The sequence below is a fragment of the Delphinus delphis genome, chromosome 5 (assembly GCF_949987515.2).
Source record: "Delphinus delphis chromosome 5, mDelDel1.2, whole genome shotgun sequence".
Taxonomy (NCBI): Eukaryota; Metazoa; Chordata; class Mammalia; order Artiodactyla; family Delphinidae; genus Delphinus; species Delphinus delphis.
Window position 1 is genome coordinate 47,314,963 of NC_082687.1, and position 15,672 is coordinate 47,330,634.

Below are 15,672 nucleotides of genomic sequence, written 5' to 3' on the forward strand. Positions count from 1 at the left end.
TCAGTAATGCCTAGCATGGTGGAATGGATTCAAATGAGGCAGTTAATATTCTAGAGTTGCGAGGAAATCAAAGTCTGTAGTATTTAATAGGTAATGCAGTATCATGAGTTTGTATTTCCACCCCACCTTCTTCTCCTAATAAAGGATATACACCACAAAGTATTATCTCTGAACTTCAGCGAATGTCATACTAAAATTCGTCATGTGGATGCTCATGCAACCTTGAGTGATGGAGTAGTGGTCCAGGTCATGGGTTTGCTGTCTAATAGTGGACAGCCAGAGAGGAAGTTTATGCAAACCTTTGTTCTGGCTCCTGAAGTAAGTTTTCATTTCAATTAATTTTCACTTACATGATTTCATTTTACTGTGACTAGTTGCTTGAGGTGGCCAGAGTTTCTTCTTGCAGGCATAGGTATGCATGTAACATATTTTGAGAAATATGACCTGTTGATTAATTTATTTGAGCTTTGTGTGTGTGCTTTGACTATTTAGAAGTAAAAATGAGATCCTGATACTAATGTGTAAATAGATGATTAAGATTATAGAAATAATATTAAAAGTATGTTATTATTTAATAGGTTACATATTAAACAAAATGGAAAAATTCTGTTTGTTAATTGGTCCTGGTTCTTTTATATTGAGTAGCCATTTCTTGAGTTTCAGTATTCCTTGAGTGATCTTCTGTAATTTACTTTATATTAACATCAGAGCATGTTCAACTTTGGAAAATTATCTTCAGTCTATATCATTTCTGTATTATTAAAATAGAAATTGTTTATTTGTTGTATTTATGTAATACCACATTTATGGGTATTTATGGAATATTTGGATGTTATTTTCCTATAGGGATCTGTTCCAAATAAGTTTTATGTTCACAATGATATGTTTCGTTATGAAGATGAAGTATTTGGTGATTCTGAACCAGAACTTGATGAAGGTGAGGTTACTTTGAAGATATAAGGGTTTTGTCAGTATCAGTACTCTTTAAGGACATGGAAAGTGTGAAACTAAAGAAATTTGCCTCTGCCGTAACTGAGTCAAACTCCCTTTTCTCCTTTTTGTTCTTGTTCTTGTTGTAAAAGAAATAGTTCATTACATGAAATTACATAAAAATCATACATAGGAAGTGAAAAATTTCCCTCAATTTCATCCTCTATAGATAACCAAGAGTTTGGTGCCTATTATAGAATTTTGTTGTATTCCGTACTGATCAGTACTTTTATAAAAGTGGAAGTACACTGGCTCAATGCTTGCTTTTTTTCACTTAATATATCTTTGTTGGCTGGGTTTTTTTTTGGCTATACCATAATTATTTAATTGATCTTCCGTTGATATACATCAGCTTGTTTCCTTTTCTTTACGATTATTCCTCCATTGAATCGATGTGACGAAGGAAACTTGAGTTATGACTTTAATAGCATTTTTTCCTACCCTTCCCTGTTACTAATAGGCCTTTTTAAAAAATAGAGTAAATTCCAAAATTCATCTGGCTTGCTCTTCAGTTTAAGAGAACAAGGAATATTGCAATTAAGTGCCTTTGTAAGAAATATCATGACTTCTTTAAACATTAAAAATACATATATCAAATTGTGTATTAAATCCTCTTAAGATGAGATATGGTATATTATGTATTTTCAGAATCAGAAGATGAAGTAGAAGAGGAACAAGAAGAAAGGCAACCATCTCCAGAACCTGTGCAAGAAAATGCTAGCAGTGGTTACTATGAAGCTCACCCTGTGACGTAAGAATAGTGTCTGCAAGGCCAAATTTGGTCTAAACTATAATGTAGTTGCAAGCTGGTTTTTGTTCCTCGAATTATTGTTGAAAGTAAATTTTGCTAAAGCTGTGAAACCAGCATTTGAGAATTTACTATGTATATGCAAAGTAAATTCTATATGGAAAGCATTGTTTTATTTAATTGAAAAATTGAATTTGGTTTGGCCCAAAACTGATCATTTGCTGATAATGCATTGTGTTTGGGACAACACAGAGTAAGCATTTTATTTTTTGAATATGCGGTTTGTTTATAGTTAGTATTAAAGTAAACATTTTTAGTAATTCAGTTTTTAAATTATGTTAAAGAAATGCTGCTTGAGAGTATTATTCCCTCTGCCTTCTAGTTCTCAATGGACTTTTGCTTCAAAACAGCTTATTACTAGTTATGCCCATTAAATTAGAGAAATGCAGAATTTTATTTGAATTGATCATTTCACTCATACTGAAAAGTGAACAAAATATTTTATTGTAGTAATGGCATAGAGGAGCCATTGGAAGAATCGTCTCATGAACCTGAACCTGAGCCAGAATCTGAAACAAAGACTGAAGAGCAGAAACCGCAAGCGGAGGAGAAGAACTTGGAGGACTTAGAGGAGAAGTCCGCTTCTCCTCCTCCCGCTGAGCCTGTGTCTCTGCCACAGGAACCACCAAAGGTTAGAGCAGAGGAGCTCTTCACACCTGTGACGTCACACTGTCTTATTTGGTGCCATTAATGAAGCATGACCTTTGTTCTGTTAATTAAATTGTTTAATAGTAAGCTATGCTGTTTTTATGTATATGAAAGAAAGCTGTGGGGATTTTTTTGGTAATTCTGAGGAAATTTTATTGTATTTTCACCCCCTAAAAAGCACCCCTCAGGGTAAAATTTAAGATTAATCCTTGTCTGTGTGCAGTGTTTAGTATCTTCTAGTCCATGTACTAAAACTGAGAGTTGCTCTTCCATTCTGTATTAAGTCCTCTATGCACGGATGCAACAGGAGTCATGCAATTTGCCAACTTAAAACAAGTTGGCCTATTGCTAAGAGAAGTGATACAAGTTATTTCTGGTTTAAATGGGAACAATTTCCTTACTACACCAATTAAACTATCTTGGAAACATGAGTGACACCCATAGTGTATCATTTAAACCTACCTAAAACACGTTTTATCTTTCTGTAAAGTAGAAGGTTAAAGTATATTTGCGTAGTGAGAGAAGGAGATTCCTTGTTCAATTTGTGAATGTCTGTTAAACTTTCCAGCTAGTACTTTCTTCTTTCCTATCCTTCCCCTCTCCCCTTGACACCATCACAACACCTTATCTTCCCCCAACGGGGGAAAGAAATTGGTTCTATTAGGTTCTTATTTTTCTAGCATGTGTAGTTGTTAGTGGTTTTGTTTGCCACTTGCTCATCTCTTTAGAGCATATAGGAACTTGCTTGTGGATTTATTTAGTAGTTCAGACAAAACAGTCAAATAATCTTGCATAATGAGATTTTGAAAGCTGGCACATAGACTGGCATGTGTGTGTGTGCCTTTCTTTTAGGAGTCCTCCAATATAGAACAGTAGTTTAGAAATGAAAAGAAAATATATATTTGGAAGTTTCCCTATAGGAATGTTGGTGGTTTTCCATGATTAGTAGTCTAGGTTTGTTGCATTTCCTGCAGGCTTTCTCCTGGGCTTCAGTGACCAGTAAAAACCTGCCTCCTAGTGGTACTGTTTCTTCCTCTGGAATTCCACCCCATGTTAAAGCACCAGTCTCACAGGTAACCAATCTGTGAACACATTGGATTGTATCCTTGTTACATTGCCAATTGCTTATCTTTTTTATACTTTTTAAAATGAGTCAATCAGAAATTATGGATTAAATATACAAAAAAATTGTATTAAATGTCAGTGCACCCACTTTAATTGCCAAATCTCCATTCATCATCTACATAGGTGGTATTTGGGGTTTGGGTGTGTCAAATACAGATTAAGTTAGTTTTACCAATATATATTGTCATTTAACAGCCTTCTTAAAATAACCAAAAAAAATCCTTTTTAAAAATTTAGAATTTTATTTAGCAAAAATATTTTAGGGAAGAAATTTGGAAAGGCACAAAGTAGTATGGCATTATAAAGAATCATTGTTTTTTAAAAATAGAAAAAACTCTAAAAAAAATACACTGCCTAAGCTTTCAGTCTGTAAGTGGTTCATACTGTTTAATTGAAGCCTGTACCAACTTATGACTGTAGTGTTCACCTTAACTAATCATTCTAGTATTCTGCTTTTTGTCTGTTTGTCATCTTACCCATTTCAGAGCTTTCAAAAACATTGAAAATAAGACACTGGCTACCTAATAAGTTTATTAGGTGTAGTGTAGAATTTACTAAATTCTAAAGTTAATAGGCATAATTACAGGGTGTCCAGTACTTTCCCCTACATTTTGAATCAAACTTCGTTCCACTAGAAAATTTACATTTAGAATGGTTAGTGCACATAAAATTGTGTTTATATACCTCTTTATATGCTCTAAACAGTGAAACTTTGAGATTTCAAAAGTAGCTAGTAATAGACAGCCTTTCTGGTGGTGTATGCATAATCAGCTACGTAATAGGATACATAACCTCGTGATACCTTTTTTTTTTCAGCTAGATATTCAGGAAATATTGAGTAATTACCTCAGATCACAAACTAGAATTCTGTCTTAACGCAGAAGATTAATTTGCCACGTATTGACTGCTTTTCTACCCATCTGAAGACTCAATAAGTGACTTAACGGATTTTTTTTTTTTTGAAATGCTTGGTTTCTTATCAGATTTGCATTAGGAATCCTTTGGGTTGTTACTTAATTTCAGAGAGTTGGCTACATTTATTTTAAACTCACTGCTAGTTAAAAGTTAGAGTAGCTTATACCTCTTACACCTTTAGTGTGGCACCAGACATTGTGCAAAGCACTAGCACGTAATATTTATTCTTATCTAATCCTCACAACCACCCTGTGAGTATGGTTACTGTTATTATTCCTGTTTTACAGATAAGTAAATTAAGGGCTAGAGAACTTCACCCAAGGTCAGATAGCTATGTAAATAAAAAACTAGGGCTTCGAATTTATGCAGTTGGACACTCATGGAAGCCTATAGGTTTCTTTAGCCCTTGGAGGGGAATGTATCTCTATTTACATCAAAGAAGAGTGCTATGTCTAAGCCATGTCTAAATTACATTATATTAGATTCTAACCTCTTATCCAGGGGGAAAAAAATTTTTAAGTTTTAAAAAAAAATTGTAAGAGACTGATTCCCAGCCTACCCCCTTATTAAAACAAAATTTTAAACATTTATAATTTAAACCTTAAAAGAACTTTCTGATCTCCTTAAGCTATGTTAGAATGGATTCATGATTTTTTCCACTTGATTTAATAAACCCTTCGATTTTATTTTGTCACTTTGGTGTAGTATCCATTTCCTTAACACTTTTAGCATAGATTATTAATAAAAGGAGAATTAAATCTAATTCCAGGGTATTGGTAGGCATTAATATAGAAGTAGGTAAGTTAATTTCTTGGTAAATTTCTTAGAAGTCGATTAGTTCATTTAAATAGCTTATGTGCAGTTGAAGTACATATTAGTTGTGGTTTTACCTGCTGTTGAGTTGATTTGATGGTTTCATGTTTATTTCATATTCTATTTGATTTTCATTTGTGGAATTTGTCATGTGAGCACACTTTTTGGTTGCATGGAGTTAATTGTAAGACCCTAAAGTAGTATGTGGTATCTTAGTTATTTTTACTTCCTTGGAGCCAATAGTTTTCATGAAATTGAGCCTGAAGAATTGAAAGCGTCCAGCTGGCTTAGTTGACATACAGTAATCAGTTACTGAAAGAAATTGTGATAATTTTTTTTGGTCTCATTTTTCCTGTATTGGCATCATCTAATATCTAAAAGTCAGGTTGCTAAATTAATGTGTGGATTATTTGTAAGATGTTGGCACTTATATTTGTGGTTTTAAATTTTAAATCCTTAAAGGATAATGAAGAACTTTTTTGTTTTGTTACTTGCAGTTATTTTTGTTTCAGTAATCTGTTTTGAAAAGAATCTGAATCGGTCAGCCAGAATTCCTTTTCTTGGTTTGAATGAGTCGAGGTTTTTCTGAGACATTTAAATTAAAAGGTGTACCTTTGCTATTTTTATTAATTTATTAAACATACTAGCTTCGTCAGACTTTGTTAGAGAATCTCCTTTAATTCTGTTTTATTTTCATACTGAAGTAAGTTTTGCTTTTAGGCCCTGCCCTGCTTAGCTGAAATTTCTAAATAACTACCTTTTTCAGGCATCACATTTTCGGTCAAATTATTATGTAGTCTTAAATTCTAAATACAGATAGAAGTGGTCTCAGGGCTGTAACTTAGGGCCCCTGGTCAGGCATAGAACATTCTCCTACATGTTTTGTTAGAGAACTAAAAATGTAATTTAATTTTAAATGAACCAATAGTTACGGAACATCTATGTCTAATGGCACTGTGCTTGGTTCTTTATCTGGTGTCGAAATAAATTAAGATATGGTCATTGTAGGAATAAATACATACTAAAAACCTGGGAAAATTAAACATTAAAAAAATTTTTTTTAACTAGCAAAATTCTAGAACATGGAAAGCAACTTCATTTTGAGGGAAATGGGAAATCTATATGGAAGAAAAACAATTGGGGGAGACAGGCAAATCTGTTAAAAACTGCTAGGGTAGGAGATAATATACCTTTTGGTTACAGTGGGTGAAATTATAACAAATGGTTGTTTTTGAAAGAAACATATCTCCTTGTATCAAAATGTGTCCTTGCAAATTATAATATCCCGGCTATATAAATTATGAAAGAGTTTGAGCCACTGCCTGGGCTGAGGTACTCAGAGAGGATCAGCCATAAAGATAGGACTGAAATTACTAGCTTTCTGATTTGAGGATACATTCTTCATATTCCTGCTGAGGGTTTTCAGCATCCTTTGCAGGTGCGTGTATTTTGTCTTTTCCTCGGACCATAAATATTTAGGCAATAGACACAGCCTGAAGAGGTTGGGAATACTGAAAATGCCAATGTATTAAGGAAAAGGTAATAGTAGATGCAGATGTCATTTTGTTTTTAGCATAGTTACTTTAAATATATGTGTTCAATTTAGCAGTTAGCAGAAACTTTTGGAGGGTACCTTAAAATGAACTATTACTTCCCCTGCCACGCCCAAGAATTAATTAAGAAATATTGTTGGGGTCAGTCCTTAAATAAATGCACACCTCCCCCATTAGGAAGAACAATAGGGAGCTAAAGGACTTCTTTGACTATTTGAGATGCTATCAACACGTTCTATCTTTTTTTTTTTATGTGCATTTTAACTTAAAGATAGTATTTTTAGATGGTAGAGTACACTAAATTGTATATTTTGAACTATCAAAATATGGATTTTTTTAAATAAAATTACGGGATGGGGTTTAGAAGATATTGCTGAGCACTATTAAAATTTGAAGGGCAGCATACTAGAGAATTAGAAAGGATGTGTCATATATTCTTGTCTTCCTAAGATAAAGATGGCTTTTTATTTTGTATATGTATTTACATGGAGTGGCTCATCTTGCATTTTTGAATTTTGTAGCGATACCTTTTATGCTATCTCAATGTGGATGTAACTTCATTGAAAAAATATGGTTGTAAATAAAAAGCAGCTTATTGTGAGTTAATAGCCTTGAGTGAGAAAATAAAATTTACCCTACAGTCCTAGATTGGTACAGAATATCTTTATAAAAATTTATGTTTCACATATATAGGACACTATGTTAAAAATATTCTGAACTTAAAATGACCATTATGCCTTGGTTGTTTCTTTAGTTGTTTTTCTCCTGTGGAATGTGTTTCTTTATAATGTGTTTTTTCCCTTGTATTTTAGCCGAGAGTGGAAGCTAAACCAGAAGTTCAGTCTCAGCCACCTCGTGTGCGTGAACAGCGACCTAGAGAACGACCCGGTTTCCCTCCTAGAGGACCAAGACCAGGTGAGTCAGCCCCTTCTGTGGCCTTCAGCACTTGAAAAGTTGAAGACCGAACTTAAAAAAATTTTTTAAAAATTATAATGTGTTTTATATGCAAATCCTTTTTTAGTACCAAACTGCTTAAAGGCTTAAGTAACCTGCTAAATATAGCCTGGGCAAAACAACTTTGAGGGGAAGATTAGTTGACATGCCATAGAGACATGTATTTTGAAGGTGTAAAAGAATTTAGAGACACATTTTATTTGGTTATTGTCACTGGTTCTAAGAATTCAAAACCGAGCTGCCAATAACCTACTCTCTTACTTAGCACTCTTATCTCTTCACAGATAAACAATAAGCACACCCTGATTCTTCTTATTTTGATTGTCTTAGGTATTAAGTAAGTTGTCATGATTTTTGACTTGTTTCCATTGTTAGTTAATATATGTAGAACCTCTGTTTGAATTCTATAAGTATGTTTAGATTGCTTTTGGGAGGAGGTGGGAGATGTATACATCAAATTTAGAAAATGTAATTTTTTCCCACAAAATAAAATAAGTGATGTGCTATAAGTCATGGGAGCTGGGGTTTATCCTAGCTTTGTCAGTGAGTGAGTTTATGATCTCGGGTGAGACCCTTAAATCAGGAGCTTCTCTTACACCATTCAGTTACTACACACATTTTTCCTGTGTGATGCCTTTCTTTATATGCCTCATTGTGTTCCTTGTGTCATTGGGAGGATCAAATAAGATTTTATATATATACATATAAGAGCACTCTTATGTGTATAAAAGGCTATATAAATGAGATGTTATTGCTATTAAATTTATGGATTTGGCTATAATTTTATACAACCAAAGATTAATTTGTGAATTTCAAAATACTAAATTATTTAGTACAAGTATACCTCACTATCTGAAATCTATTTGGTTTCTCGGTGATGGCAGGAGTTTGGTTAAGGAGGAATACTGGTACTGCTAGTATTTGGCTTTCATATAATCAGACCAGTAGACCTAGAAGAAGGGACTTCAGCAATCTAGTCAGTGTCATGTTTTTTTCTAACTAACCTACTAATAATAGGCATTTCCACCTCTGTTGAAGGAGCTTATTAAATAAACTAAAACAGGAATATCAAGTTTTTTTTTTAACATTCATTGCTTTGAGCTATTTTTTGTATGACATTGTAAACTTTAATATCTGCTCTATTCCTTTTCTCAGGCAGAGGAGATATTGAACAGAATGAAGCTGATAACCGTAGAATAATTCGCTATCCAGATAGTCATCAACTCTTTGTCGGTAACTTGCCACACGATATTGATGAAAATGAACTGAAAGAGTTCTTCATGAGTAAGTAGTTCATTTTGCTTTATTGTAAAATTAAGCAGGAGGAGAAGAGAACTCTTTTCATAGTGTATTGAGGATTTTTTTAAAAAAACATTTACCTCTCTGTACTATGTATATCTCTAGGTACTAATCACCTTGATCAGAAGGGTGTAGAAGGTTGTACCAGATGTTTCTCAGTGACTGTACTGAGTGTTGACTGGCCTGGTTCTGTAGAGGTTAGAAGAAAGAGCTGGATGAATCAGTCTTAGATTTGGAAATGGGATTCATTTGGCAAATTCAAGTCAGAAATAGAAAATAACATTGTCTCTCTGAAACTGTGTAGGTAACTTCCCTTTAGAAAGGAGTAATAAATATGCAGAAGGGTGACAAAACAAGCTAGTTTTTATTGGCATCTTAAGTAAATGACCTGTAAGAGTGAATGTACCTTAATTGTCACTGGGTATAGCAGCTTGCAACTTTTGTTTTGAAATGGATCAAGGAGATTAAGGTATTTCATCCTGAACAATTAAAGTCACAAAATATTCTGTTAAACTATTTAACCCTTGGTGTAATGTATATTTTCACAGGTTTTGGAAACGTTGTGGAACTTCGCATCAATACCAAGGGTGTTGGGGGAAAGCTTCCAAATTTTGGTTTTGTGGTTTTTCATGACTCTGAACCAGTTCAGAGAATCTTAATTGCAAAAGTAAGTGACTTTAAAGGGCATAATTCAATACTTTATTATTCCTGTTGTATTTAGTATTACTTAGAAAGTCTTTTTTTAAATGGTAAAGTTAAAAATAGTTTACTGTGAAATGGTATTTATGCAAAGAATAAAGATTTGTTAGTAGTTTTAAAGTCTGAAGTATGGATTGTTTTAACTTTATTTCATTATTTGCTCTGGTAATGAAGGTTGGAATAGGTTGCATATTGAGAATTTCATGAAAAGTTTTTTTGTCTCCCTGGATTTTCTTACTTACTTATGATACTACATTACTATTATTGTCTAACCTGCCCGTGTAAAATTTTTTCTTCCCTTGTAAAGCCAATTATGTTTCGAGGGGAAGTACGTTTAAACGTGGAAGAGAAAAAGACAAGAGCTGCCAGAGAGCGAGAAACTCGAGGTGGTGGTGATGATCGCAGGGATATTAGGCGCAATGATCGAGGTCCTGGTGGTCCCCGTGGAATAGTGGGCGGTGGAATGATGCGGGACCGGGATGGAAGAGGACCCCCTCCAAGAGGTGGCATGGCACAGAAACTTGGCTCTGGGAGAGGAACCGGGCAGATGGAAGGCCGCTTCACAGGACAGCGTCGCTGAGGCTCCACTGTTGGCAAAGTTTTGGCAGTGGTACATTATTCATCGTGTTTGCATTCTTGTTAATTTTTTTTGGCTTTGGAATGTGACACAGCCTTTTTGATCATTTCTTTGATGTGAAAAGCATCTTTTGGTTATCAGTTAAATTGAGGTGGACATTATTTCCCCAGTTTTACAACAGGATTCGCATTGTTAATTTATAAATCTAGACTTGGAGAATTAAGGACTGAGAAATGACCATATCTTAAACTATCTGCAACAAAATGAACTTAAAAGGACATGCCCAACTGAATTCAGGTCCTTTGAGTCAAAAAAAATCCTCTGCTGCACATTTTGTTTAAGTGTTACTGTTTCTGCCTATTAATGTTGGAAACACAAATAGTGCAATTTGTGCAATTGGAGAATCTTGCCTTTTTCCTTGGCTCCCCCCAAAAATACAAACCAACAGAAACTTGTTATGCACTAATGGGTACTCTGAACTCATTAACATTGACATCTGCAAAGGAGGCAACAGGGGAAAAAATCTTTCATCTTTTTTTCCAGTAGCGCATAGTTGTGAAATGATGAGGGCATTTTTACCTGCTTGCTGTGACCAGCGTGTGTATACATAAACCTTAACAAGACTACAAGTATATTCCAGAAGGAAATCATTTAGTTATGAACTAAATAACAAAAATCCGAACTTCAAATGCTATGGTCTTGAATATTAGACCAGATTTAGTAGCTCCATATCTAAGATTTTTCTACCTGCCCCTCTTCAGTACAGGGATGGCTGGCTGCTCAACACACTCCTCCTCCCCCGTTTCCTTTCTTTAAGCTGTGTACAGTGAAAATTGTCTTTACTGTATTTTGTTCTCCGGTAATGTAATAAGCATGATGGTGCCTTCTATTAATACATCATTCCAGTCTTGCTGGTAATTCTGTACAGTATAGTGTATGAATTGCTGTGCTGCAAAGCCAAACAGCTACAAAATGTTGAAAAATCATTGAAGTGTATAAAAATTGCAGTATCTTTAAAATCAGTAAAATTGACTAGCATATTATTTACCTTGTTCTTCAGTTAACAACTTTGTGTTCTCTGTGGGAGGGAGTCTTGTGTGTTTGGGAGGGAGGGGGAAGGAGGAAGTCAGTTATTTGAGTAAGTCTCTTGTTGACTTTTCCGTTAGCCTGAATGTGAACGTTGAAGCATATCACTTGAGAGGTGCTGGAAAAGTCAATCAACTTGATGCACATTTTTAGTGACATTTTAAAAGCAGTCAGATTCCATAAATGGCAAGTAAACCTGGAGTGAGGATACTGCAATTTTCAGAGAAAAGAACAGCAGCTCTTAAGTGTTTGCATTTCTATTTGGGGGGCAGGGAACTGTCATTCATTTTGCACAATTCTTGAACTGATGTCAGCACCCGAGTGGCTCTGAATTTAAGTCTGGGACGACATCTTTTATTTTTACATGAATTTCTAAACAATTCTGTGAGCAGAGTTTGTAGCTGCTGGATTATTGTCTGTCTTTATAGCAAGTTCCAGTAAACCACAAGTATGACAAAAGGATATCCAATTTTATGCTTGGAGCATGTAGTACCTACTAGTTTCTGGATGTTTCAGGCTAGGAGTGGGGTAAATAAGTGTGACCACTTAAAGCTGCTTGTTAGCATGGAAGACTTCTCCATTCTATCTTAGTAAAAACAAACAAAAAATGCACTTGACATAATAGCAAACTGGTTCTGAATTATGGAACTGTGTTTGCTGTTTAGTAAACTAGCAAATGATGCACATATTTTGTTTTTCATGTACTGGGCGGTATAAGTAAAATTAAACCTGTCCCTTTTTTTCCCCCTTGAATGAGGTCTTCCATGTTCGAGGAAAAGTCTTGCACTATTGCGTATATTTTGGGGACACAGATTTCTCAGTTTCCATTTTGGGGGGGTTAAGGATTTTTTTCCTGTTTGAAATACTTTTACACTTTCTGATGTATAGTACTTGAAGTTATTACCAGAAAATTACTTTTGAGTTTTGAAGCCTGTATTCCTGCTTTTAAATGAGTGGTTTCTTGTCAGTGTTTTGTTTTTTATAGCATATTTTCCCTCTTTCATTTCTTTCTCCTTCCCATTATATATATATATATATATATATATATATATATATATATATATATATATATAAAAATTTCCAATCCAAGATATTGCCCTGCCACCCATGAAAACTTCTGGCACCAAAAGTAATGACAAATGTTAAGTGTAATAGAAAATTAAAGCAAAGAGCCATTCAGCTTCAGTCTTTACATACCATGAGTAAAACATTTAAAACATCACATGGAGAAGTTTACATGGTGATTGTTCACCTGCAGTACTGTGGACTTTTAACATTTTGTCCCCTTTCAGTGAACCAGAGTAAAAGTATTCATCTATTATTACTGTTATTTGCTGTTTTTTGTTTTGTTTTGTTTGTTTTTTTTCTTTTTGGATGGTAATATTCTATTCTATCCTTATGACACTATTGCAACCAAATTGGCTTTACCATCTTGGCTTTAGTAGGTATAGAAGACAATGGATTACCATCTTTATTGCTGTAATGTGTTAAGCATTATATGCTAGTAGTATCTAGTTTAATTGTTTCAGGTGGAAAGTATTCTTTGAGTTTCCATTTTGAATGTGTTTGGACTAAACAAACAATAAACTACTGATGTCTGCAGCATTTATCTATGTCCCTAATTTAATCTATAGGTTTGTGTTCCAGAATATTTTCTCCCAATTGCATTTCACACAGCCTAAGTAAAAATAAGGAATTATTCTAAAACCAACTATTATTTGTGAAATTTGATATATAAAATAAATCATTTAAGTAAGACTTGAACATTGTTAGAGACCTATCTCAGTTCGGTTAGATAGCTGGTATACAAGATAAAGAATATTAGAACAGAATAATAAGTGGTAAGGAAGGTGAGAATGATGTAAAGCAGACGGCTAACCATTTATTTTTTATAAAAATCTTGGGTTTTCCAAAGGATTGCTAAATCATCTCAGAAGGAAAAGAGAAAGGGGATGGGAAGACTGAGGTTATCTGAAGTTAAGGACATGCCCCAGTTCAGCAATTAGAACAGATTTGTCAAGCTCTGAAGGAATATTAAAAAGGAAAGAATAGTCATAGTTATGAATATATACTTTAAATGAGTAGTGAAGTCATAAGGCCTATGTAATTTCAGAACTTTGTTAAAAGGGATGATAAAAGTGAATTTTCATAAAATTTTCATAAAAATCTTTATGAAGATTCCTTACATCAGTCTTCACAGGTTTGTACTGAAGAAAAGCCAGAACAATCATTATTTAAATACTGCTGGGCAGTAAGACTTAAGATTTTTATAAATGTATATTAAACTCCTTTCAATGTTAATTATAATGTATAATAACATCTAATTTTATGGCTGTGGAAAGATTTTTTTTTTTTTTCTTTGCGGTACGCGGACCTCTCACTGCTGTGGCCTCTCCTGTTGCGGAGCACAGGCTCCGGACGCGCAGGCTCAGCGGCCATGGCTCACGGGCCCAGCCGCTCCGCGGCATGTGGGATCCTCCCGGACTGGGGCACGAACCCACGTCCCCTGCATTGGCAGGCAGACTCCCAACCACTGCGCCACCAAGGAAGCCGTATAGAAAGAATTTTTAGAGGGGGTAAAATGTATATGTGACACTATATTGCAAACAGAACCAGATTTGAAGGAGCAAAATATCATTTGGTCCAGGAAATTTATATGGAACAAAATATTTGAAAGTTTTAGCCGTACAAGATGCTACGTTTCAAACTGTGTTATATAATATAGTCTTTGTATCAAGTGAATGAAAATTTAGTGAATATATGTTGATATTTTTCCTTTAAATTAGGACAGCTTGCTCATCGTTTATATTTAACTACAGATGAAGACTTGATTTTTTTTCATTCTATGTTCATAGGACTTTCTAATTATTAAGTCTTGATCAATTTAATGCCAGAATTCTAAATTATTTTAAATTACTGGATAAATGAATAATTTATTATGTCCTGAAAGAGATTTCCCTTCATGATGGATTTCAGTGGGTTCATATAGTGATTGTTTTAAAATTTTTTGCATAATTAAGTCAGAATTCCTAAGTAATGAAGTTTCTGGGTATTTTTGACAAAGACTGAACTCTTCCAATCTGTGTAGTATATAAACACCTTATACTTCAGAATTAATAGGAAATGAAGTCTGTTTTTAGCATTACCAAATACTGGGCAAAATACTATAAATGTGAGTTTAGGATTAAACATTCACAGAAAGATTACTACTCTTGTCCTTGATCTCCTAAGAGTTTTGATAAAGCTGATTGCTTACTTGGAATGCTTTGTTTTGTGGCATTAATAATATTCTTTTAACTGTTCCTGTTTTCTGTACTCTTTATCACCCCATAACCACCATTATCCCCCCAACACACACACACACACACATCTCTTCTGTCCTCAGTCTTTTTCCCCATAAATTTTCTCTGAACGGTTTCATTTAGGCCAGGAACTACCTTAGCTTCAGTATATTGTCCATTCAGTAGATTCCATATAGTGTGATGGTCAAGAGAAGGGCTTTGGAGACAGTCTGGCCTTGAATGGCAACTCCACCATTCAATGGTTACATTTTCTTTTCTTTTTATTTTTTTATTTTTTTTTACATCTTTACTGGAATATAACTGCTTTACAATGGTGTGTTAGTTTCTGCTTTATAACAAAGTGAATCAGTTATACATATGTCCGCATATCTTTTCCCTCTTGCGTCTCCCTCCCACTCTCCCTATCCCACCCTGCTAGGTGGTCACAAAGCACCGAGCTGATCTCCCTGTGCTATGTGGCTGCTTCCCACTAGCTATCTATTTTACGTTTGCTAGTGTATATATGTTCATTCCTCAATGGTTACATTTTCTGAGCTCCTGTTTAACTCATTTGTAAAATGAGGCGGATGATTGTGAGGATTCAGTGAATTAATACATAAAGCACCTAAAACAATGTACTGGGCACTCAGCAAGTGTTACCTGATACTGTTTTTTACTCGGTTGAATTTCTACTGCCTCTCTATTCTGTGTTTCAAACACTTCTTTTTTTAATCCTTTTTTGCCTTGTCCCCTTTTGAAGTCCTTCAGTAATTCAGAATTTGAAAGTCCAAAACAATGTGTTTTATCTTTCTAAGTGATATGCATACCTGGCTCTCTGATAATGAACATCTCTCTTTTTCTGACCTATTTAACCTAGAAATGTTTGGAGTCTCATCTGTTCTACTTAATATTTTCTGTTTGTCT

The 15,672-nt window shown here is 34.4% G+C and overlaps 1 protein-coding gene across 3 annotated transcripts in view; it reads left to right on the top strand.

Moving 5' to 3' along the window:
- Nucleotides 1–14,740, top strand: part of G3BP2 (G3BP stress granule assembly factor 2) — a 78,660-nt gene extending 63,920 nt beyond the window's left edge. For 2 of the 3 annotated variants that reach the window (XM_060012360.1, XM_060012362.1), the window contains exons 4-12: nucleotides 145–318; nucleotides 847–937; nucleotides 1,639–1,741; nucleotides 2,249–2,429; nucleotides 3,421–3,519; nucleotides 7,665–7,767; nucleotides 8,962–9,090; nucleotides 9,654–9,772; nucleotides 10,112–14,740. In XM_060012360.1, coding sequence (XP_059868343.1) covers nucleotides 145–318; nucleotides 847–937; nucleotides 1,639–1,741; nucleotides 2,249–2,429; nucleotides 3,421–3,519; nucleotides 7,665–7,767; nucleotides 8,962–9,090; nucleotides 9,654–9,772; nucleotides 10,112–10,384 — 1,272 coding nt within the window. In that variant the 3' untranslated portion in view covers nucleotides 10,385–14,740. The remainder of the gene's footprint in view (nucleotides 1–144; nucleotides 319–846; nucleotides 938–1,638; nucleotides 1,742–2,248; nucleotides 2,430–3,420; nucleotides 3,520–7,664; nucleotides 7,768–8,961; nucleotides 9,091–9,653; nucleotides 9,773–10,111) is intronic. The other variant, XM_060012361.1, reaches the window with a different exon arrangement.
- Nucleotides 14,741–15,672: the final 932 nt, after the last annotated feature.